The sequence below is a fragment of the Anolis sagrei genome, chromosome 5 (assembly GCF_037176765.1).
Source record: "Anolis sagrei isolate rAnoSag1 chromosome 5, rAnoSag1.mat, whole genome shotgun sequence".
NCBI classification, from domain to species: Eukaryota; Metazoa; Chordata; class Lepidosauria; order Squamata; family Dactyloidae; genus Anolis; species Anolis sagrei.
In genome coordinates this window covers 183,126,635-183,150,591 of record NC_090025.1, presented here as the reverse complement: position 1 = coordinate 183,150,591, position 23,957 = coordinate 183,126,635, and the positions used below count along the sequence as shown (strand labels likewise).

Genomic DNA, 23,957 nt, shown 5'->3' with positions numbered 1-23,957 from the left:
AAGGCGCTGAAATTCAAAATAGTGATAAAAAATAAGAAACTTGGAACACTTGAAGAAACACTTGCAAGGAGGGGCACTGACAGCCATGGCCAGACAGGAGAATTTGAAGAGGAGGAATCAAGTGACGAAGGGGAGGAGGAAGATGATGTCCCTGTCCACCCCAAGCAGCCCCTGCTTAAGAAAAGACAATCACGTTGGAAAGGTCCAGGCTCACCTCGAAAAAAGCAACAAGTGAGTTTGATCTGTCATTCTGTGGGGTCTTTCTTTCTTTTTTGGCTGCAGTCCTTTTGCGTCCTTCCCTCTTTGTGAGGATGCCTGGCAGAAGAAGGGAAGGTGGGTCACATATCTCTGCTATGAAAACCAACCTCCCTGATAGGAATATGTTCTGGAATCTAATGAACTTACACATTTCATTTATTTATTTATTTATTTTTGCTGTTCATTCGTTCAGTCGTTTCCAACTCTTCATGACCTCATGGACCAGAGCTCCCTGTCGACCGTCACCACCCCCAGCTCCTTCAAGGTCAATCCAGTCACTTCAAGGATCCCATCCATCCATCTTGCCCTTGGTTGGACCCTCTTCCTTTTTCCTTCCACTTTCTCCAGCATAATTGTCTCCTCTAAGTTTTCCTGTCTCCTCATGATGTGGAGAATAATTTTTATTTTTTTACAGTATTTATATTCTGCCCTCCTCACCATGCAGGGGACTCAGGGCGGATTACAATGTACATATACATGGCAAACATTCAATGCCATAGACACACAACATATATAGACAGACACACAGAGGCTATTTAACTTTCAAGCTTCCATGAGGGTATTCTGGCCACCAGGGGAGCTGTTGCTTAACCGTCCATTTGAGACACTGATGGAGTACTTCCTCATTCTTTGCTTGCTTGCTGGAGATTTTATGGTGTTGTAAATTAGTTAAAGTAGCCTCCTTGCATAAGCAGTACCTAAATTTCCTACTTGACAGATGCAACTGTCTTTCGGGCTGCAAAGGTTGACAGCAAGCTACACACAATGATCAGAAGCTCTGATCTGGGCTGGATTCGAACTTATGACCTTTTGGTCAGTAGTGATCTTAATGCAGCTGACTCCCAACCAGCTGCGCCATAGTCCCAGTGCCCACAGTCCTGGTTTGAGAGTGCCACTCTTCCTGTGAATCCCTAGGCTATTCTGGATGGCAATTTTTCTGGGTTATGTAATGGATAGCAATTTTCCTAGGTTACTGGCTGTTCTTAGCTAGACCTTAAATTACTAGATCTACCTCTCTGTGGCCAGAGAATGATGGCTTTAATATCTCCCAGGGCTCTTCCTCAATGGGGGCCTGCTTCAGGATTGCTTTGTAGCTGAACTGGGTGTCCAGGAACTAGGTCCTCATTCTCTCCATAGCTCTTGGTGGTCTTCTCTGATGGGGAACTAAGGAAAAATCAAGGTCTCAAGCCAAGATCCTTCTCTCTTGAGCCACAACACTTTTGAGAATTAAACGGGAGTGAGCCATGCCTATTCTTCTGGGGTATTTGAATCAAAGTAAAGATGAAACATGATTAGAAACAGTTGTTGATTCAAAGTCTGCTTATTATTCGTTCTAGCGGCTCTATTTGCTTCTTTGTTCTCTGTGCAAGATTTTTTCAGTTGTCTTAGTTCTGCTCCTAATACAGTCTGCACAGCTGTCCACTGGGGTTTCACAGAGTTTACACTGAAATTGGAACAGGTTTCACAGGACTCAAAAAGTACATGTGCCAAGCTTTGAATAGTTGACAACAGTTGGTGAATTATTCAGGATTTCCTTTTCATTCATGGTCATGAGAACTTGAAACTATTATTTGAGTAAGATATTACATCAGCTTTTCCATGTGCTCTACTTAGAAGTAAAATAAATAGCAGTTGTCACTCTCCATCAGAAGAATAATAGAAACTTGCATTGGAATAGTTTCTCTGATTCATGCAGTCATACACAGTCAAAACACTCCTAACATATGGCCATCCAGCCTAAGTTTCAAAAACTTCACATAAAGAGATTCCACCACATTCCAATGCAGCATATTCCATTGTTAAACAGCTCACGGCATCGGGCAGTTTCTCCTAATGTTAAGGTGAAATCTCTTTCTGTAGCATGAATCACTTGCTCTTGGTCTTAGTCTCTAGAGACCTAGAAAACAATATGACATACTTGCAAATATTTAAACAGGGCTCTCATGTCACCTCTTCAGCTTCACTTCGGCAGGCTAAACATGGGCCATCCAGTCCAACCCCCTGTCAAGAAGCAGGAAAATTGCATTCAAAGCACCCCTGACAGATGGCCATCCAGCCTCTAAAAGCTTCCAAAGAAGGAGCCTCTAACACACTCCAGGACAGAGAGTTCCACTGCTGAACAGCTCTCACAGTCAGGAAGTTCTTCCAAATGTTCAGATGGAATCTCCTTTCTTGTAGTTTGAAGCCATTGTTCCATGTCCTAGTCTCCAGGGCAGCAGAAAACATGCTTGCTCCCTCTTCCCTATGACTTCCTCTCACATACTTATACATGGCTATCATATCCAGAGCCCTAAGCCACTCTTCCTAGGTCGTGGTTTCCAGGTCTTTCCCCATGAGAGTCTTAGCTAGACAATGCTCCTGTTACTGATTTGTAAGATAATTCATAATCTTTTCAGTGGTCTTTCATATTTTTTCTAGATGAAGAAAATAAAGATGGCTCTGGCACTGTCCGACCTTGTGATTTATGCTAAATCTCGAAAGTTTGTAAGCTTTGAAGACTCCAGAGAAAAGCAACTTTTTTATGAAAATAATTCAATCGGAGAGGCAAAAGCCCGAAAACTGGAAAAACTGCAAGGTAATTCTTTGGAATTCAGTCAGGTAATGGACTTAAGCTATTTTCCCTTGCTTAAGTCATCAGAACTGCCAGTAAACTTTATGAGGCAGATTGTTATGAGTGTGGCAGGTGGTAAATGTTTCAGTTGCTGATTCAGCACTTACCACGAGTTCTGTGGCTAAAGGTTTGTGTTAATGGGTTGCTAATGAGTGCATTTTTCATATACTGAGTAGTATAGGATACATTGAAAGTAAATAAAAGGAAGTTCGCTTTAAAACAAAAGCAACTAACTTTGCTCTATTCTTGAGCCAAGTTTAAATATAGCTGAAATTAGTTCAGAGTATGAAATTGACTTTCCCTTTCTGCTCCCCACAACAACTTTGCATCCAACTAATTTGTTTTTGGCATTGTCTACCCATTGCCAATCTGAGATAAAATGCCTTTTGTATATTTCTAATTGATATTGTATTTCAAGGTTTTCAAAATGAGTTCAGGAGCAAACTATATAAAATGCAGTTTAATCAGGGATAGCTTTGATTGTAAGAATCACCAAACCAGAGAAGATGATATGGAGTGCTGATTAAAGTAATAATCCCGTGGTCAACTTTTGATCCATATATACTATTTCTACAGTGAGAGTCATGAGGTTGGGGAAAGATGGAAGGATCTGTGAGTGAAATGGTGGGAATCACATATTTGCACCAAGTGCCTACAGTTAACACAGATCCTTAGTCTCTGTCCATTCATATCTCTCTCCAACCTTGCATTTCCCTCTGACTTCTCCAGAATCAAAAATACAGTATATACTACTCTACTTGTGTTGGACATTATGTTGCATATTTGAATCCCTACTTGGTTAAATCAGAAGCCCACAGATAGAAAAGATGCACTATATGTTTCTTTGATTTTGTTACTGTCAGGCTGTTGTGAGTCAGCTTTCTGAGACCTTACCTACTACTGATAGTAGATGATCAGATTATTTAAAACAGTGGTTCCCAACCTGTGGTCCATAGACCACCAGTGGTCCTAAGAACTAAAATATGGTCCGTGGCCTCACCGTTATTACACCGTTGCAGCAAGAGTGACTAGTCTCATGAAATCCTCTTATAGTGCCAAGGAAATGGGAATATTGGGATAGGAGAGGCTGACTACCCACGAAAGGCACAACAACAAGCTTCCTGAATAGTGCTCCTTCTACTCTTCCCTTCCCCTGAGCAGAGCCATTCCATGTGGCATCTGGAAGTGGGGGCGCTTTGATGTCTTCATTTTTAGGCCCGTTCCTGGGGTTATTTGGGGTACTGATTCAAAAAAATGCATTGGATAGACCACATTGGCTCTAAATTATTAAATATGGTTTTCTGTGGGCGAGCAGATGGTGACTACTGGATGGCATCTGTTGTGTATCAGAAACTAGAGCTGATGTGGTCGATCCAATGCAATTTTCTGAATCAGCACCCGAAATAACCAAACCGAATCTAAAGTTGACCAAAAACTGATTCATAGCCATTTTGATACTAATGGAGAGCGGTCCCTGCTCAAGTGGTCCCTGGTCAGAAAAAGGATGGGAACCACTGATTTAAAACATCCATAGTGCATGCACCCAGACACTTGTCTTCAATCAGATACATTATTTTCATGTTTGTATCAATAACAGATTTCAGTAACAGAATTCAAATCCCTACTCAGCCATTAAAATTTTTATTTATTTATTTCAGATATTTCTACCCCACCCTTCTCACCCCCCCCCCCCCCCGGGGTGGGGGAGGGGGACACGACCTCAGGGCGGCTTTCAGCCAGCACATATTCGATGCCTACAATTAAACACAATAAATTTCACAACAAAAACAGTATTTATAAATAGTTAAAAACATTGAATTAATACAATGAAATCTAATAGACAAGAGAGCCAGTCTGGTGGCCGTTGTCTTGCTGCATTCTGTAATTAGAGACTCCATTCAGCTTGTCCATAATCTGTTTCAATAGCTATTGTCATCATTGTCCTCGTCAAGTCTGCAAGATTACCCAAAGGCCTGGTCCCACATTCACATTTTTAATTTCCTTCTAAAGGAGAGGAGGGATGAAGATGACCTAAGTCCCCCGGGGAGTGAATTCCACAGGCGGGGGGCTACTACCGAGAAGGCCCTGTCCCTCATCCCCACCAGCAGCGTTTGTGACGGGCAGGGCCGAGAGCAGGGCCTCTCCAGAAGATCTTAAATTCCTAGGTGGAACGTAGAAGGAGATATGTTCAGACAGGTACACTGTGTGACCTTGGGCGCATCATACCCTCATGGCCTTAGAGGAACACAGTGGCAAGTTTCTGATGAAATTTTGCCAATTCCCCCCTCACCCCCATTTGATATGATCACTTCAAGGCCTGTAACAACAGAAATCAGTAACATGTTTTGAAAATGTCTTTTTGTAGCCGATGAATTTATTCAACATACATCCCGATTTCTTACAAGAATATACCCCAAGGGAACACGAACCACCTCCTCCAATTATAATCCTCAGGAGTTCTGGAATGTCGGATGCCAGTTGGGTAAGTGATTTATGATGGTAGTTACTTATAACATCCCTCCCTCTCCACCACCCAATATATCGCATGTTGTTTTGTGTTTTGTTAAATGTGTTTTCAACTGTGCAAACAATTTGCTGAAGAAAGTGTTTTCAGTTCATGGTTCTTGCACAATTATGATCAACTCAGAATACAAAGAAAAGGGCCAAACTGTGATTAAAAGCAATGCCAGATGCATTTCTAGACATATCTTAAGATGCTGTTTATTTATTTATTTATTTTAAGAAACCAACAACACAATTTCTGGCCAATGTTGGGTGGAAGACATTGTCTGCTACATGCTAAATGTCCCTTGTATAGCGACCCAAGAGAGATATTTTAGAAACCTTGGAAAATGTATGGAAGCGAGAACGCTCTTGTAGAACTTTCACAATTTCTTTTTATCAGTATCAGTGGTTATGCAACACATATAGCAGCCCTTTTTGCTTTGGCTGCAAAATAGATTAGGAAGAGAGAGTTAAAATTGTTCTTGGAGACTCCAAGAATTAATTTGGTTTTCTTCTTGGTAGCTTAGAAATTGAACTATAGTTTTGGATTGTTGGTAGTCTTTATATAAGCTTGTTACTCTTCCTAGAATCATTGGGTGATATTTGTATGTTTTGTATCTTGTATGCTTTGTATATATTTAAACTGTTTGACATAGCCTTTGGCTAGCACTGCAGATGATGTGATTCAAAAGAAGCGAACACACAGAGCAATTCTAAATAGGGTTGTAGATAATAACTTGGTGAAAATGCCATGACATTAAAAGCCTTATCAGTTCCTTCTGGTCAAGATACGAGGAGGTGTTGTTTTTGCTAGACTTCTCTGTATGGTGAATCACTTCAGTTTAAATGACTTATTTCACTGTAAACTGATGGCACATAAGGATTAGCAGCACAAGCATTGTGAGAATGAATTTAGGAGCGGCTTAAAGAGCTGGGCATGTTTAGCCTGCAGAAGCGCAGGCTGAGAGGAGACATGATGAGGGCCATGCATAAATATCTGAGGGGAAGTCATAGAGCAGAGGGAGCAAGCTTGTTTTCTGCTGCCCTGGAGACTAGGATGCAGAACAATGGCTTCAAACTACAGGAAAGGAGATTCCATCTGAACAAGAGGAAGAACTTCCTAACTGTGAGAGCTGTTCAGCAGTGGAACTCTCTGCCCCAGCGTATGGTGGAGACTCCTTCTTTGGAGGCTTTTAAGCAGAGGTTGGATGGCCATTTGTCAGGGGGTACTTTGAATGTGATTTTCCTGCTTCTTGGCAGGGAGTTTTACTGGATGGCCCACAAGGTCTCTTCCAACTCTGATTCTATGAATCCAAAGCTGTGACCTAATTCACCTCTGAAATAGCCCATTCAGTAGCCCTGTGCTTGCTACCTAATTTCAGTCTATTCATAGGAACAGTAGCGACTCATCCAATAACCTCATCTTAACAAAAAGGTTTAATTGCATTTAGAGAAATTTTCCACATAGGTGGTTGAGAGTACACATTCTTGAAGTTGCCTTACAACCTCAGACACAGTGACTACCTAAGGACAATATGTTTTAATCTTTTGTCTTTTAGTTTATGTGTTCTAATGGATTTATGTTTTTATCTATGTATTTTAATTATGTTATGGCACAATGGGTTAAACCACTGAGCTGCTAAACTTGCTGACCGAAAGGTTGGCGGTTTGAATCCTGGGAGCGGGGTGAGCTCTCGCTGTTTGGCCCAGCTTTTGCTAACCTAGTAGTTCAAAAACATGCAAATGTGAGTAGATCAATTGGTACTGCCTTGGCAGGAAGGTAATGGCACTCCATGCAGTCATGCTGGTCACATGACCTTGGAGGTTTCTATGGACAAAGCCGGCTTTTTTGCTTAGAAGTGGAGATGAGCACCACTCCTCAGAGTCGGATATGACTATACTTAATGTCAGGGGAAACCTTTACCTACTGCTCATTGAGCCTTGAAAAGAGGAAGTTAAGACATAAAATGTATTATTATTATTATTATTATTATTATTATTATTATGTTATTATTATTTTACTTCTCCATTTTCACTGTGAGTTCAAACTACAACTACTTTTAGAATATCTGTGAATCAATGCCTCAGATTTTTTTTTTGAAAGCAGCCATGCTGAAGGAGGAGAAACTGGATCTTTTAATCCCTTTTCCAATCACAATTCTTTCTTTTTCATTGTTTCTCGTCTCATGGGGTAAAACTTACAGGTACGAATATGATATTCATATATTATCTCAATCAGCAAATAGATGCATTATAAGAGATAGGTGGGTTTAATTGCGAAATAGTGCACGAGGAAAGAGTTACCCAACTGTTCCCACAGTGGAATAATATTCAACACAATCCCTTGAGCAACTTTGCTGTAGTTGTATAAAGAACCTGCAACCCTTGGGAGAACACAAGTCTCCCACTCATGTCCTACTTTGCCCGGAGATTAAAGGCATACTGCCTCAAAGGGTAGCTTGAAATAGGCGTAGTGAAATTCTTTTTGGTTTGCTTTGCAGCAGAACATTTCAGGGGAAGTGCCATGTCACCAGTACAATAGTTTTCAAGCCCCCACCATACTGGATTTCCTTTTATACAGAGGGCCGTGAATCAATTTTACTGTTTTTCATGACCAAGTCATGCCTCATGGTTTCTTAGGGGAATATTTACTCCCAGTGAAAAAAAAAAACAATCCCAAAATTTGAGGATCCCCAGGAGCTTTGAGCCTGGGAAAGCAAAAGTTCATCTCCCCTTTCCAAGGCAAAATTTTCAAAAACCATGCATGTAAATGGATTAAACTGGTGTTTTATTGTTTACAAGATGCTGCTGCTGCTATTTTCCCAGGCAGGGGATAATTAAAGAATGGGAAACTAATGACATTCATGCTGTTACTTGTTGTCTGGGCTCTTTTTTTCTCAACTAAGGCTTTTTTTTACTTTTGAGATTAAGCGGGATTATTTATGTTGTCTTTGTTTAATGTATTATGTGATAATGTGCTATAGCATTGAATGTTTGCCATTTTTTGTTGGAAGCTGCCCTGAGTCCCTTTGGAGAGATAGGATGGAATATAAATAAAGATGATGATGATTAGACAATAATAAATTTTGTACCATCATAGATATCAAAACATTTTACTAAAATAATTTATGGAAATGTTATATTAAGTTTGATATTTCAGGTAGTACTCAGACATAATCATACTGAGCGTTCACTTGTGGAGATTTCAGGTATCCGCAAGTGAGTTTTATTCAAAGTAGTGTTCTTAGGGGCCCAATGATGCCACAGTGGGTTAAACTGCTGAGCTGCTGAACTTGCTGACCAAAAGTTGGCAGTTCGAATCCGAGGAGCAGGGTAAGCTCCCGCTGTTAGGTCCAGCTTCTGCCAACCTAGCAGTTCGAAAACATGCAAATTTGAGTAGATCAGTAGATACCACTTCTGCGGGAAGATAATGGCCTTCCATGCAGTCCTGCTGGCCACTTGGCCTTGGAGGTGTCTATGGACAATGCCGGCTCTTCATCTTAGAAATGGAGATGAGCACCACTAGACTCAATGCCAAGGGGAAACCTTTACCTTTACCTTTACCTTTAGTGTTTTACCCTAAGGCTACATCTACATGGGGCAGGTTACTCTGGTGTATATCTGCCCTGGAGCAGTCTCATTCTGAGCTGCATCTAGGACCAATATCCAGACAGTGCAGTTGGGTTGGGACTGTGACCATCACATGTCATCTATATTGCCACCACTTCTCCCTGTTGGCCAGTGGAGCTCTGTGAGTACCTGGCCAATTTGTTTGCATTTGCTGAGCCAGGCACCTGCAAGATTAGCAAGAAAGAGGAGGTAGATCCATAGAGAGTAGGGAGTGGCAGTGGCAACATGAGCATGAGCCATCCCCTTCCACTGTGCCAATCAATGCAAGGAAAGAGTGATGGTGTCTGGTAAAGGGATTGGGTTGAAATGGACCCAATCCAGACTCCTGCAAAGCACTGGGATACTCCAATTTCCTGTAAAATTCCTAAATATCCCCCCAACTTTTCCTAATGTGGGACAAAGTAAAGTTAAAGTCAGGAAATCCAGGATACTCACCAGGAGTAGAGGGAGCCAGCAGTAGATTTAAGATGAGTTCAGGTTTCCTGGTTAGAGTAGACAAGCCCGAAATATTATTCAGTCTAACTACAACCCACCATTTTGCAATAATAATAATAATAATAACAACAACTTTATTTATACCCTGCCACCATCTCCCCAAGGGGACTTGGGGCAGCTTACATGAGGCCAAGCCCAACAACACATCAGTAAAACAACAAAGCAGTAAGCAAATAAAACAATACAATTAATATAACTCACATATAGGCAATAACAAAATTTAAAAACCTATGGCCGGGCCAGATGTAAAAGATTAAAATTTTAAAATTAGCACATATATGGAGACATTGAATGGTACATGCTACTTGATTGTAAACAAAGCAGTCATAATAGGAGGTTCCCCTCCAACATGAAGGTCGAAGGCACATTTATTTCCAAATCATCATCATCGGTGATCAATCATGGCCAAGTAATGTTGTCTTCCAAGAGTAGAGTCTTGGTAATGGGTCCATAAGTGACTGTAGAGATCTATTCTGGGTCTACATGGACTTTTAGTTTATTCTTAACTATATATCTATTTAAGTATTCAAAGATTCGATACAGAGCTTACAAAACCAATCTTAGGAAAGGAGGTTATAAGAAGGAAGCTTTAAATATGCTTTCCTACTAGATCTAGGCCCACAACACAATTATTTATTATTTATTTTATTTAGCAATTTTGTATACTGGTCTTCTCCCCTCTATCAGGGGACTCGGGCCGGTTTCCAACAATAAAATCACAAAACAATCATTAAAAACATCATATAACATAATTCAATTAAAACGTTATAATAGCAAAATGCAATCACATAATAACAATGGTCAGTCGTCATAGTGAATTCGTTGTCCATCATTCATCGTCATCTATCCGATCACAGAAATATTGATTCACTCGTCGAAAGCCAAACCCCATAGCCAGGTTTTCACCCGTTTTCTGAACGACAGAATGGAGGAGGCAGTTCTGATCTCCAGTGGGAGTTCCAGAGTCGAGGGGCCACCACCGAGAAGGCCCTGTCCCTCGTCCCCACCAGACGCGCCTGAGAGGCCGGTGGAACCAAGAGCAGGGCCCCTCCAGATGATCTTAACAACCTAGATGGTTCATAGGGGAGAATACTGGGCCGGTGTCGTTTAGGGCTTTATAGGTTAACACCAGCACTTTAAATTGTGCTCAGAAGCTAATTGGCAGCCAGTGGAGCTGGCGCAACAGAGGAGTAGTATGCTTCCTGTACCCTGCTCGTGTTAGCATTCTGGCTGCCGCACGTTGGACTAGTTGGAGCTTCCGGGCAGTCTTCATAGGCAACCCCACGTAGAGAGCGTTGGAGTAATCGAAACGGGATGTAACCAAAGCGTGGACCACCGTGACCAATAGAATTAGAACTTAATTAAATGCCAGCATTTTGCCCAGTTACCCTGGCCTCCTGTGTCCCCAGTCATGTTTACAGGCAGCTATGTAATGAAACTATAGATGGGAACCTTCCATCCCTGAGCAAGAGGAGATAATGCTTTTTAAATCTTTAGCAAATTGCCAAGAAACCCAGAATAATTCATCACTATTTCATTATTAATTTTGAAAATAAAGCCACAAGATAATGGGCACTGATTTTAGAGGACACGGCGATCTTCAAATTCAGTTTAGGTAAGATGAAACAAAACAATTTCAGGTATGAAACCATCCCCTGAGCATTCCTGACAGTTTTAAAGATTTTACTATCGTATATCTGTAATTAATGTATTAAAGGCCTATTTTAACAACAGAGAATAATGAAACCGACTAAAGGCATTGTGCTGTCAAAAACACAATGCATCGTAGATTATATTAAAAGCATTTCCCTAGGCTCTTTCAGGCTGTTCTGTTAGGCAGAAGTGTGAATATCAAATGATGTGCCCATTTCAGTAAAACTCCAGTTTAGACTTCTTTTATATATAATTGTTCAATGGAATCCTTCCTACCCAGCAGCCTTCCTCTCCTGTAACGTATCCTTGTAAGAATGTGTTTTTAGGGAATGGTAATTGGGTAATGGGCAATGAATGATTTATAATAATTTTAAGAATGCTTTTTGCAGTGGAGTGGTTTTTCTGGTTGTAGTGGATGTGAGAGTTGTCATTAGAGGAGATTATCATGAGTGCCTGCACAACTCTTGCGGAGCCTCCTGCAAAGCCTAGAAAAGGAGGAGAGAGAAAAAAGAAGAGGTTATTTTGCACATTTAATAGCCATCACGTAGCTAGGCTTGGTTGACCTGTTCATCCCAGTATGGAGTAAACCAGTGGTTCCCAACCTCTTTTTGACCAGAGACCACTCTCCAACATAAGTACCAAAAGGGTGACGAATCAGTTTTTGGTCAAATTTAGATTCGGTTTGATTATTTCGGGTGCTGATTCAGAAAATTGCACTGGATAGACCACTTCAGCTCTAGTTTCTGATAGAGAACGTATACCATCCAGTAGCTGCCATCTGCTCGCCCACAGATAATCAGCCTTGGCACTATAAGAAGGTTTCATGAGACCAGTTGCTCTTGTTCCAACGGTGTAGTAACGGTGAGGCCCTGACCATATTTTAGTTCTTGTGGACCACTGGTGGTCCACAGACCACAGGTTGGGAACTACTGGTGTAAACAAAGATAAAAAGAAGATAAAACATTTTCTTGTGGGAAATCAGTACATTTCTCCCCACTTCTTGGTCTAGCTGCTGTAGCTGCTTCTAAACATAATTCTTTCCATCGTACCATCTTCGACTTTGCCCCAAGGTTGGGAAGTATGCACATGTTAGGAGACATAATAAGCTTGAAGTCATTGTGTGGAATAAGCATCCTCCTTAGTTTAAAAAATGAGGTTTTCCTTTCTTTACTGTGAAATACTGTTGCATTTATTGATTGCCGATAAAATTCATTTTATACCAATGGTTTTTATCTCATCTTGTTCTTGTCCAAACCCTTTTTACAGAAGATTTAATGTCAATGATTGCAGCTGGTTTTACCTGATGACATTCCTCGTTCTGCAATACAATTAAAGATACAGGAAAACCTGTCTAATTGTACTTTCTTTGTATTTCTCTTTGAAAAGCTAGGCAAAGAAAGATAATTGTAGTAACCTACCTGTGAGTCCTGGCATTTCAGTTGAATATCAGTAAGTAGAGACAGTTGGTTTAGAATTCAGAACTCAAATGATGAAAACAAGGGAAGGTTCCCCCTCCGTCCCAATAATAAACATCACATGTTTTTCCTTTACATAAAATGTTAGACTGGACTGCAGATTCAGCCAGTAAACCTCCATTTATCTTATATGAAGAGAGAATATAAGCTCTTCTGAATTATTGGTGAGGATAACAGGCCTACATTTCTCTTTGGCAAAACATATTGCCTTATTTTCTACCTGCTTTTCTGGGCTGACTGGTGAATTTTGAAAGCAAGAAATACCAGAGTTCTAGATGTGGAAAGATTTTATTTTGAGGAATGATTACAAGGCTGTCTTTTCTCATGAATTACAATATGCTCTTCCAGGTAGCGTGCTGCTTTATTTCCAGAACTATGGCAGCAGAACAACAGAAGGTCTTCTGAGCCTTTGACAAGAGGAAATTCTGATAGTTTCGTGTTCAAAATAAAGACCAGTACTTTATTACTAAATTTGAAGTACTTGTCTACTTACTTACTTACTTAGGTCATCCCTTGTAGTCTGAGGATCATGGTCTTCCAAGTGTAATGTCTTGGTGGTGGGCCCATATGTGGCTGTGGAGCCCTATGATCTGCATGTTCTTCCACAATAAGGACATCAGTTTCCAGGTGGAAGGTGGTTACAGTCAGAGTTGGCTTGACGTGCCTTCCTCTTGGCATGTTTCTCCCTTTGGCAATCCATTCGTGCTTCTTCGAATTCTGCAGCACTGCTAGTCACATCTGACCTCCAGTTAGAGCGTTTAAGGGCAGGGGCTTCCCAGTTCTCTGTGTCCCTGCCACAGTTTTTAAGGTTGACTTTCAAGTCCATCTTTAAATCTCTTTTCCTGCCCACCAGCATTCCATTTCCCATTCTTAAGCTGGGAATATAGTTACTTCTTTGGGAGTCGGTGATCAAGCATTTGGACAACATGGCCAGTCCAGTAGAGTTGATGGCATAGGAGCATCACTTCAGTGCTAGTGGTTTTTGCTTCTTCTAGCATGTTGACATTTGTCCACCTGTCTTCTCAAAAGATTTGCAGGATTTTTCCACTGATGGAATCGTTCCAGGAGTTGAGTAAACAGAGGGTGGTTCTACACAGGAACTATAATGCAGTTTGAGGCTGCTGCATGCTGCAGCACACATCTTAAAAAAACCTAACAGGAAAATCCTGACTAAACAAAAAATCTGCTGCAGCTGATCAAAGTATATCCTATACAGGACTCAAATCCGAGACTGAAAAATGCAGAGCGCTTGTCAGGACAACCATAGCAATGACACACTTTAAACAACCATACTGAAACACAGCTGGCCAGAAAGCAAACAAGCCTCCTTGAGAGAGGAAACCACATAATTCTCATGGGACTCTAGCTTTTCACCCCTTACTTCTCATTTCCTGTGCCTTGACATGGTGTAGCATTAATCTGGGATGGATATGGATATGTTAATCAGTGGAGTAGATAAGAAAAAAAAATCCCGGGTTCAGTTCCAATCTGCAAACAGTGGATACTGTAGCCACCATTCAAGCTCAAGCCCGTTCCTGAAGCCATTGTGTAGGCACTCCTTTTAATCCACTTCCAAACTCAGATTTTCCTGTGTATAATCGCAAAGAATGGTTCTTTCCACCCAACTTACACAATGCCTTGCATACATTTTAAGTCACATTTTAATATCAGTTATTTCATTCATGCATAAACTGCAGTAGTATATCTGTCTTTTCCTTTAACATTTTAGATTCACTAAGGGATTGATGACTGTTATCAGTGCTTGGTATTTAATTCAAAACTTTAATCCATTAGGAATTCCATATAATACTTCAGAAACCAAAGCAATCAAAATGAGTTATGAATAGATACTTTCATACCGTGTGTACTATGTCCTGGGGGCACTTGAGTAACTACTAGCCTACATGGTAAAAGAACCGGCTATCTTAACAATCTTTTCTCCAGAGTGGGCAGGTAGCAGAAGCAGCTGAGATTATGCAGTCTTTGCTGTACCGCTACTAGTCTGTTCACAATAGGAGAAAGGCTTACAATGAGTTGTTAACAATGACACTGATCTGTGTCGGCTACAAAGTTGGCCATAATGTAAGTCTTTCCTGATGTGTGTCCCATTGCATGAATTCAGTGACGGGGCAAATCTGTAGCCTGAAAAGCCTGTTCATGGCATACTCTCCAAGATTTTGCAGATGAAAACTGGGACACATGTGTCCAAGCAATATAAGAATCAGGTTACGATGCCAAAAGTTATTGATGAGGAAGAACACACAAGTTAGGAGAAGAGGAAGCAGTTTTATTTGGCTTGAGTCTGTTGGGAAGGGTAAGGCTCCCCCCCCCCATCTCTTCTCTTCCTTGCTGAGTCAACCAAATGTAAACTCCTTGGACTTTGAAATTAGTTTGTACCAATTGAAGTAAACTGAGAATAAAGGCGGAAATTGGAAGGAGAGAAAAACTGGGACCTTTTAGGATCTCACCACACTTAACAATTTAAGAGGCCTAGGAGGCCAGTTGAGGGCACACAACCCATCACACATCCCTCAACTTCTAGCTGAGGCTCCACTCCCACTGATGTGGAAGCATTTTAGGATGCTTCCTTGTCAACATGGGAAGGGTCCCGTGTTGTGCTGACTCCAATGGAGCCAGCATACTTCTGCTCTGGTTAGGTGACATTTCTACCATGTGGTGGGAGAAGCATTGGCACATTGGAGCACTTGCTGAAAAGGCGTGTGTGTGTGTGTGATAAGGTCCATAAAAGCAACTGAAAATGTGCAATAACAAACAATGAATTGGGACTGTCCCTGCCAAAATTATTTATGTTGCCAGCTATATTGTCATCATGACCAATAGCTATGGTGAATAACTTACTGGGGAGAGTGATCTGATGATAATTCCATTTTATGAAGTCAGTGTGTGGTCTGTGAAAAACAAAAAGAAACACTTTACTCCTTTTTATCATTCCTATTTTGGGAGCATAGGACCTTGCAGATGTAACTGACATTAAGAAATTTGTGACCTGTTTCCATCTCTCAAATAGAGAATAAGTCTAAAAATTAAAAACCCTATGAATAGAAAAAACAGCCTTTTTACACAAAGGTGATGATAAGGCCACAGACAAGAAGAGGAGTTGAAGGGAGCCGAAAGTAGTTTGCTTTCCATATTATACAGTTTTATTTATTTATTTATTTACTTTATTTACTTTACTTATATACCGCTGTTCTCAGCCCGAAGGCGACTCACAGCGGTTCACAACCAATAAGAACAGCAAAAATTCAATGCAACAGTGTAAAAACAGTTAACAACTTAACCTTTATCTTTGAGACTGGGCAACATATTGGTCCTAATCCCAAATAAGTGTATTAAGCTGACTCAGACTGGTTTGTGTGAACTGTGGATTAGAATGCAATGGCTCACTTCCATTTCCAAGCAGAACAGACACACAAATTGCCTTGGGGAGATCCAGAGATAAGTGGGAAATTCCCCAAATAAGTGGAGGGAACAACAGAATACCTCCAGCACAACCAGATAAGGAAGTTCCAAAGACATGCAATGCAGAATGGGAAACATGGGAGATAGACTTTGTTCACTACAGCTTCCTTGTGGAATCTAGGCTGACAATCCTACCAGCACTCTCCAGTTAATCTTCTTTATTGGCAGGATTATGTGAGGTCACTGAAGTTATATAATCAATTATATATAGGGCGGAGAGAGAAGTTTCCAGTGGAAGCACAAATCATCATATGCCTTGAGAAGGACCAGGGGGTCATTAGGGATTTCATCCGTTGCTGCAATAAAGTGTTGTTTCTTCATGCTCTGGGTGTGTTTTTTTAGTGCTGCACCACTCAATTTAATGTGCTGCCTTTTTTATTATTTCAGAAAGCAACTGATGAAAGAAGCCACTCTTCAAATACACTGCCATTTCATTATCATTAGCATATATCCTAGTTAAACTTTAGCTGATGGATGCTCTGGGGGACAGCACCAGAACAAATATAGCATGAAATGAACTGCCAAGATGATCAGTCAACAGCAGCTTTTAAGAACTGGGGTTTTGTTTAATTGCTACATTTACAGATGACTAGCACAAATATTGCTCGAGTTACTTGCTTGACATAGTCTCTCTGTAGGGCTTACCATATCCCCAAATGTTATGGAGATGTCTGAAAAATGAGAAAACACAGGGTTCTTTTTGTTCTCAGGGCAAATTAGTGAGGAAGGACGTGTGATTCAGCATCCCAGATCTGAATTTCCGTTTTGGAGTCTGGTTGGAAATGGCCTTGATTTGAATCAACACAGATTGAATCAGGCCCAGATCTTGCTCACTGAGCCCCCTTCCACAGAGCTGTATTAAATCCACATTGAACTGGATTATATGGCAGTGTGGACAAAGATAATCCAGTTGAAAGCAGATATTGTGGGTTATCTCCCTTGATATTCTGAATTATTTGGTTGTGTGAAAGAGCCCTGAGACCCCTTGCACACCACCCCTAGATCCCAGGATCTGATCCCAAATTATCTTTTTATCTCAGAATATTTGGCAGTGGGAACTAATATAATCCAGTTTAAATGAGATAGGTTATTGTGAGTTTTCTGGGCTGTATGGCCATGGTAAAGTGGCATTCTCTCCTGATGCTTCACCTGCATCTATGGCAGGCATCCTCAGAGGTTGTGAGGTCCGTTGGAAACTAGAAAAATGGGGTTTATATATCTATGGAATGCCCAGGATGAGAAAAACTGCTCTTGTCTGTTTGAAGTAGGTGTGAATATTTCAATTGGTCACTTTGATTAGCATTGAATGGCCTAGCAGTTTCACTTTCTCCCACCGTGGACATCCCAGAGATATATAAACCCCATTTTCCAAGTTTCCAGCAGACCTCACAACCTCTGAGGATGCCTGCCATAGATTCAGGCGAAAGGTCAAGAGAGAATGTTTCTGGAACATGGCCATACAGCCTGGAAAACTCACAACGATCCAATGATTCTGGCCATTAAAGCCTTTGACAATACATTAAATCAGATAATTTGGGATCCAATCCTGAGATAAAGGGCAGTGGAAAGGACCTGAATTGGACTTTGAATGAGGAGATCTAGCCATATCCCCACTTTACCTCACTGTTGCCTCTAGTTAAATATTTTTTTTTTAGGTTTTAAAAATTATAAATTATTTTACTAAACCCTATTTATCACAAGCCATAATATGTTTGTCTTGCAATCTTCCAAACCAACTTTAACCTTGAAGGAAGAAGAAGAAAAAGTTGCTTTAAGTCAAATCATTATGATGCCATACTAATTTTGCTCCACTGCAGCATTGGTTGGTTTATCCCTAATTGGGCCCGCCCTATGTGATTGATTTTATTTTGTCATTCTGTATTGTCTATTTTCTTTTGTTACATTATGTATTTTATTGTGTTTAATTTTCTGTTGTTTTGTATCTTATCTCGTATTATTATTTTTGGGCTCGGCCTCATGTTAGCTGCCCCGAGTCCCCATTGGGGAGATGGTGGTGGGGTAATATAATAATAATAATAATAATAATAATAATAATAATTTCATTAAATACTGGAAATTCTACTAAGTAAATGACTTACAAGCTACCTGAATGTATATGACCATTATCAAAATCTGATGTTTGACTCTGAATATACAAAAGCAACTTAAAGGTTGGATAATGTACAGTAGAGTCTCGCTTATCCAACCTTCGCTCATCCAATGTTCTGCATTATCCAACATGTCTGCCTCCTGCCCAGATCCACAGCTGTTTCAATACATTACGATGTTTTGGTGCAAAATTCGCAAATATAGTAATTACTACGTAACATTACCGTGTATTGAACTACTTTTTCTGTCACTTTGTTGTAAAACATGATGTTTTGGCACTTAATTTATAAAATCATAATGTAATTTGACCTTTAATGGATTTTTCTTATTTCCTCCTTTTTTATCCAACATTTTTGCTTATCCAGCGTTATGCCAGCCTGTTTACATTGGATAAGCGAGACTCTACTGTACATTGTAATCTCACATTGTCCTTTAATTACATATACTGCTTTTTTTTAAATACAGTGGCATTAAATTTCCAAACACCTGGACTACAAATGGATCTTCAAACTGGGAAATTTTTAGACAATGGTGGTTCTGGATATATTCTAAAGCCAGAGTATCTCAGAATGATGGACACAGAGTTTTCACCCTATGCTCTTGCTACAAATCGTGTACCAGTTGTTCTTACAATAAAGGTCAGTTCGATTTGTTGAAAATGCTTTTTTGGCTCATTTATGAAAACATTTAATTTTTACAAATATTTACATAGATGTTTTCTTAATGTCTACATCCCCTGTGCTTGCAAAACATTTCAATTCACTTGTGCTTAATAACTTACTGGTATAATTTAACCAGAAGAGTTCCTATATTATTATTTATGCAAAATCACCAACTTCTGAAAGAAATATGTGTATAAATGCATAATTAGCAACTTTCTGAGTTCTAAACAAGATCCAATTCATCTTTATAAGTTCAATTGTGAAATATCAAAGACTGTTTCATATGCTTGGCCATAATCTTGATGAGTATATTAACATTACATTAAGAAAAACAGCACTCGAATTATGTTTGAGAAGGACCTGAGTCAACTAATCAGTTGATTGTGAAACGATGTGCCTATCTTATTAAATTTTAGGAGTAAGTTAAAGAAATGTTTACTTTTGCTAAGCATCTTGCAGCATTTGCTTTGATTGTATGGTAGAGTCTCACTTATTCAACATAAACGGTCCGACAGGACGTTGGATAAGCGAAAATGTTGGATAATAAGGAGGGGTTAAGGAAAAGCCTATGAAATGTTCCAAATCTTTATGAGATGTGAAATTCATTGGTTTTCTGAGGCTGAATCTAGACTGCCCTTATCCCAGAATCCGATCCAAGATTATCAGATTATCCGACCTAGATTATTTGGGCCCCTTCCACATTATCCCCACATTATCTGCTTTGAACTGGAATATATGGCAGTGCGGACTCAGATATCCCAGTTCAAAGCAGTTGTTGTTGTTGTTCATTTGTTCAGTTGCTTCCAACTCTTCATGACCTCATGGACCAGCCCACGCCAGAGCTCCCTGTCGGCCGTCACCACCCCCAGCTCCTTCAAGGTCAGTCCTTCAAGGATACCATCCATCCATCTTGCCCTTGGTCGGCCCCTCTTCCTTTTTCCTTCCATTTTCCACAGCATAATTGTCTTCTCTAAGCTTTCTTGTCTTCTCATTATGTGGCCAGAATACTTCATCTTTGTCTCTAATATCCTTCCCTCCAATGAGCAGTTGGGCTTTATTTCCTGAAGTATGGACTGGTTGGATCTTCTCGCAGTCCAAGGCACTCTCAGAACTTTCCTCCAGCACCACAGTTCAAAAGCATCTATCTTCCTTCGCTCAGGCTTCCCTAAGATCCAGCTCTCGCATCCGTAGGTTACTACGAGGAATACCATTGCTTTAACTATGTGGATCTTCGTTGCCAGTGTGATGTCTCTATTCTTCACTATTGTATCAAGATGGGTCATTCCTCTCCTCCCAAGAAGTAAACGTCTCCTGATTTCCTGGCTGCAGTCTGCGTCTGCAGTCATCTTTGCACCTAGAAATACAAAGTCTGTCACGGCCTCCACGTGTTCTCCCTCTATTTCCCAGTTATCAATCAGTCCTGTTGCCAGGATCTTGGTTTTTTTGATGTTTAACTGCAACCCAGCTTTTGCACTTTCTTCTTTCACCTTGATTAGAAGGCTCCTCAGCTCCTCCTCAAAGCAGATATCAAAGCACTATCAAAGCAGATGAGAGAAACCATCCTGTCCTTTGGAAAATATGATACAAGATTCAGACCTCATTACTAAATTGAGCACACACTCTTAGCTGTCTTTTCCTCCACAGGTTCAAGCAATATTCTTTGGAAAGTAGTGTGGGATTTTTCTGCCTTGATATTCTGGGATATAGGGCTGTATGGAAGGGCCTGGCAGTGTAGATTCACATAATCTAGGTTTTTTTTGTCGTGTCAGGAGCGACTTGAGAAACTGCAAGTCACTTCTGGTGTGAGAGAATTGGCCGTCTGCAAGGACGTTGCCCAGGGGACGCCCGGATGATTTGATGTTTATATCATCCTTGTGGGAGGCTTCTTTCATGTCCCCACATGAGGAGCTGGAGCTGATAGAGGGAGCTCATCCGCCTCTCCCCGGATTCGAACCTGCGACCTATCGGTCTTCAGTCCTGCCGGCACAGGGGTTTAACCCACTGCGCCACTGGGGGCTCCAAATATAATCCAGTTCAAAGCAGGTAATCGGGGATCAGATCCTAAGTGTGGATCCATCCTTAGTTGTGATGCTAGAATAGCATTGAAATCTCCATGGAAGAGAGGATAAGATGTTCATGTAGTCCATTCATTTTCAGTTTACCACATCATTAACTATAACTGTCTCTGGCTTGGTACTTTCCAAAGAATACTGCTTGAACCTGTGGAGGAGTAGGCAGCTAAGAGTATGTATTCAATTTAGTAATGAGGTCTGAATCTTGTATCATAGTTTCCAGAGGACAGGATGGTTTCTCTCATCATTTATTGTTTTCTTGATGCCAAGATCAACTAGCTTATTTTTCATTTATAACCTATAAATATTATTTGTATGCGAAACCTTGGAGAGTTAGACCTTTTAGTTCAAGCTACAATGCTCACGTATAGCAGCGGTACTAGAAAATTGCCAGTGAGAACTAAAATAAATCACACCGGCTTGATTTATTATCTGCAATATATCCTTGCACTTTTCTCTGCTTGCTGTTAGAAATAAATACTTTGAGTACCACAGATGCTGAGACTAGCTTCCAGCAAATACTATTTAGTCATCACAGACATTGGACAGGCTATTAAATGCCACTGCTGTTGTTTTATATCTGGTTACATAATGTGCATTTTGCCCAGTGTTTGAAAACATGTGACAGTTGGGTAGCTTTGTGTATTGATTAAATTACAAAATTTCTCCTGATAGGTTTATCCTTCCTCAAATGAGGAATTCAAAAATAGCTGAAATATTAATTTGCATTTATGAATTAAATACATTTTTCATCTACATTTGAACCATTTCTCTGATCCATAGCTACTGATTTGTATGATTCCAAAAGTCAACTGTGTGTCCAGTAATCTTCTTTCCTGAATCTACAATTTGGTGATGGATCTGGGCATTGTATGTTTTTACCCTGTTCCCCCTTCTTCTCCCTCACCCATATTGTGATTTTAGTAGTTATATTTATATTTTTAATGTACCAAACATGCCAGGTTTGTCTGGAAATGTGACACTATTTCCTGTGCTGGTCAATGACCGAAATAAATATTTTGATTGATTGATTGTATGATTCAGGGGCAGATATTATGAAACAGATGCTATAAAATAGTAGATACCAACTTTGTTAAGTTCACCAGACTTCGAACCCTTTAATTTAGAGTAACTGGTGGTTACTCTATGGAAACTGATCTTGTTCAATTGTTACTTCTGTGATAAACCTACTAAGTTCCCTTAAACAAGGATATGTCCTTTCAGACTCAGGCCCCTTCTGCACTGTCATATAAAATCCAAGGTATCTGCTTTGAACTTGATTATATGGCAGTGTACACTCATATAATACATTTCAAAGTAGATAATATGGATTACCTGCTCTGATAATCTGGGTTATATGACAATTTAGAAGGGGCCCCAGTTCCACATCTGCAGTGCATGTTTAATAATACTTACTAGTTTAAAAATGTTGCAGAACTAGCTTTAAATATTTCAAGAATACCTACAAGACCATATTATATATATATATAAATGCTCTGTGCATAATGAGTTCCTTAAAAACAAAAGAACCAATGAACGAAATCACTCCAAACTTGACAACAAAACACCTCACAACACAAGGAGTGATCATCACTCAAAAAATTATGATTTTGTCATTTGGGAGTTGTTGTTGCTGGGATTTATAGTTGACCTACAATCAAAGAGCATTCTGAACTCCATCAGTGATGGAATTGAACCAAATTTGGAACACAGAACTCCCATGACCACCAGAAAATACTGGAAGGGTTTGATGGGCATTGACCTTGAGTTTGGGAGTTGTAGTTCACCTACATCCAGAGAGCACTGTGGACTCAAACAATGATGAATCTGGACCAAACTTGGCACAAGCACTCAATACGGCCAAATATGAACACAGATGGAGTTTGGGGAAAATAGACCTTGACATTTGGGAGTTGTAGTCACTGGGATTCATAGTTCACCTACAATCAAAGAACATTCTGAACCCACAAACAACAGAATTGGGGCAAACTTCCCACACAGAACCCCCATGGCCATCCAGTCCAACTCCCTTCATCAGGGCAAGTCCTCCTGACAAAGAGCCATCCAGCCATAGATAGATAGATAGATAGATAGATAGATAGATAGATAGATAGATATAGATAGATAGATAGATAGATATTATTCTCTCACACACAGATATAGTATCATAGATTTGAAAGGGACCCTTAAAGAAGGACAATGATATGTTGCATGTTCCAGGGTGGGCAAACTGGACACTCTCCACATTAACACTGACAAAGAAACAGCAAGAAATTCTGTTTACCCACAAGCATCACGTATATTAGGAACCAACAACTCCTCATTACTTTATTTCCCAGACTGGGCCACAGCAACGTGTGGCAAGGGACAACTAGTTAAATATATATAGATATATTAGGCCATCAGTTGGGAGATATGGACTGTGCTTCAGCTAGTTATAGGGCCCTTTACACTGCCATATAATCCAGAATATCAAGGCAGATAATCCACATTATTTGCTTTGAACTGGATTATCTGAGTCTACACTGCCATATAATCCAGTTCAAAGCAGATAACTTGGATTTTATATGGCAGTATAGAAGGGGCCTGGGTCTGAAAGGATATATCCTTGTGTAGAATGGGCAGTAGAGTTACTGGAATTTAGAATATAATAAACGTCCCATGTAAAACAATAAAAATTGAGGACCAAACCTCATGGTAATGAGAACTGTATTCTGGAATGTGGCAATGATGAATTAGCAACTGTTTATTTCATTCTCTTCTAGTGGTTCCTCTCCCCATCTCAAAATTGCTTGTCCCAATTACTCTTCCACATAATCAAAATAAGGAATAGGTTGTAGGTGGAAAAGAAATTTGGGCCATTCTCCACTAAAAGAGAAGCTGAGAGAAAAGGAGCGGTCTCTTTCTCTTGCTCCAAATAGCAGCCCATTCTTATTCACATCTGCTTTAATTAAAAACAAAAACAAATAGGTGCCTTCCACAAAGCTGTAATTTAGACCTGAACAAA

At 40.2% G+C, this 23,957-nt stretch overlaps 1 protein-coding gene across 1 annotated transcript in view; it reads left to right on the top strand.

Moving 5' to 3' along the window:
* Positions 1-23,957, top strand: part of LOC132775662 (1-phosphatidylinositol 4,5-bisphosphate phosphodiesterase zeta-1) — a 60,241-nt gene that overhangs the window by 23,522 nt on the left and 12,762 nt on the right. The window contains exons 4-7 of the mRNA XM_060776410.2: positions 4-231; positions 2,677-2,833; positions 5,235-5,351; positions 18,682-18,854. Of these exons, the coding sequence (XP_060632393.2) occupies positions 4-231; positions 2,677-2,833; positions 5,235-5,351; positions 18,682-18,854 (675 nt within the window). The remainder of the gene's footprint in view (positions 1-3; positions 232-2,676; positions 2,834-5,234; positions 5,352-18,681; positions 18,855-23,957) is intronic.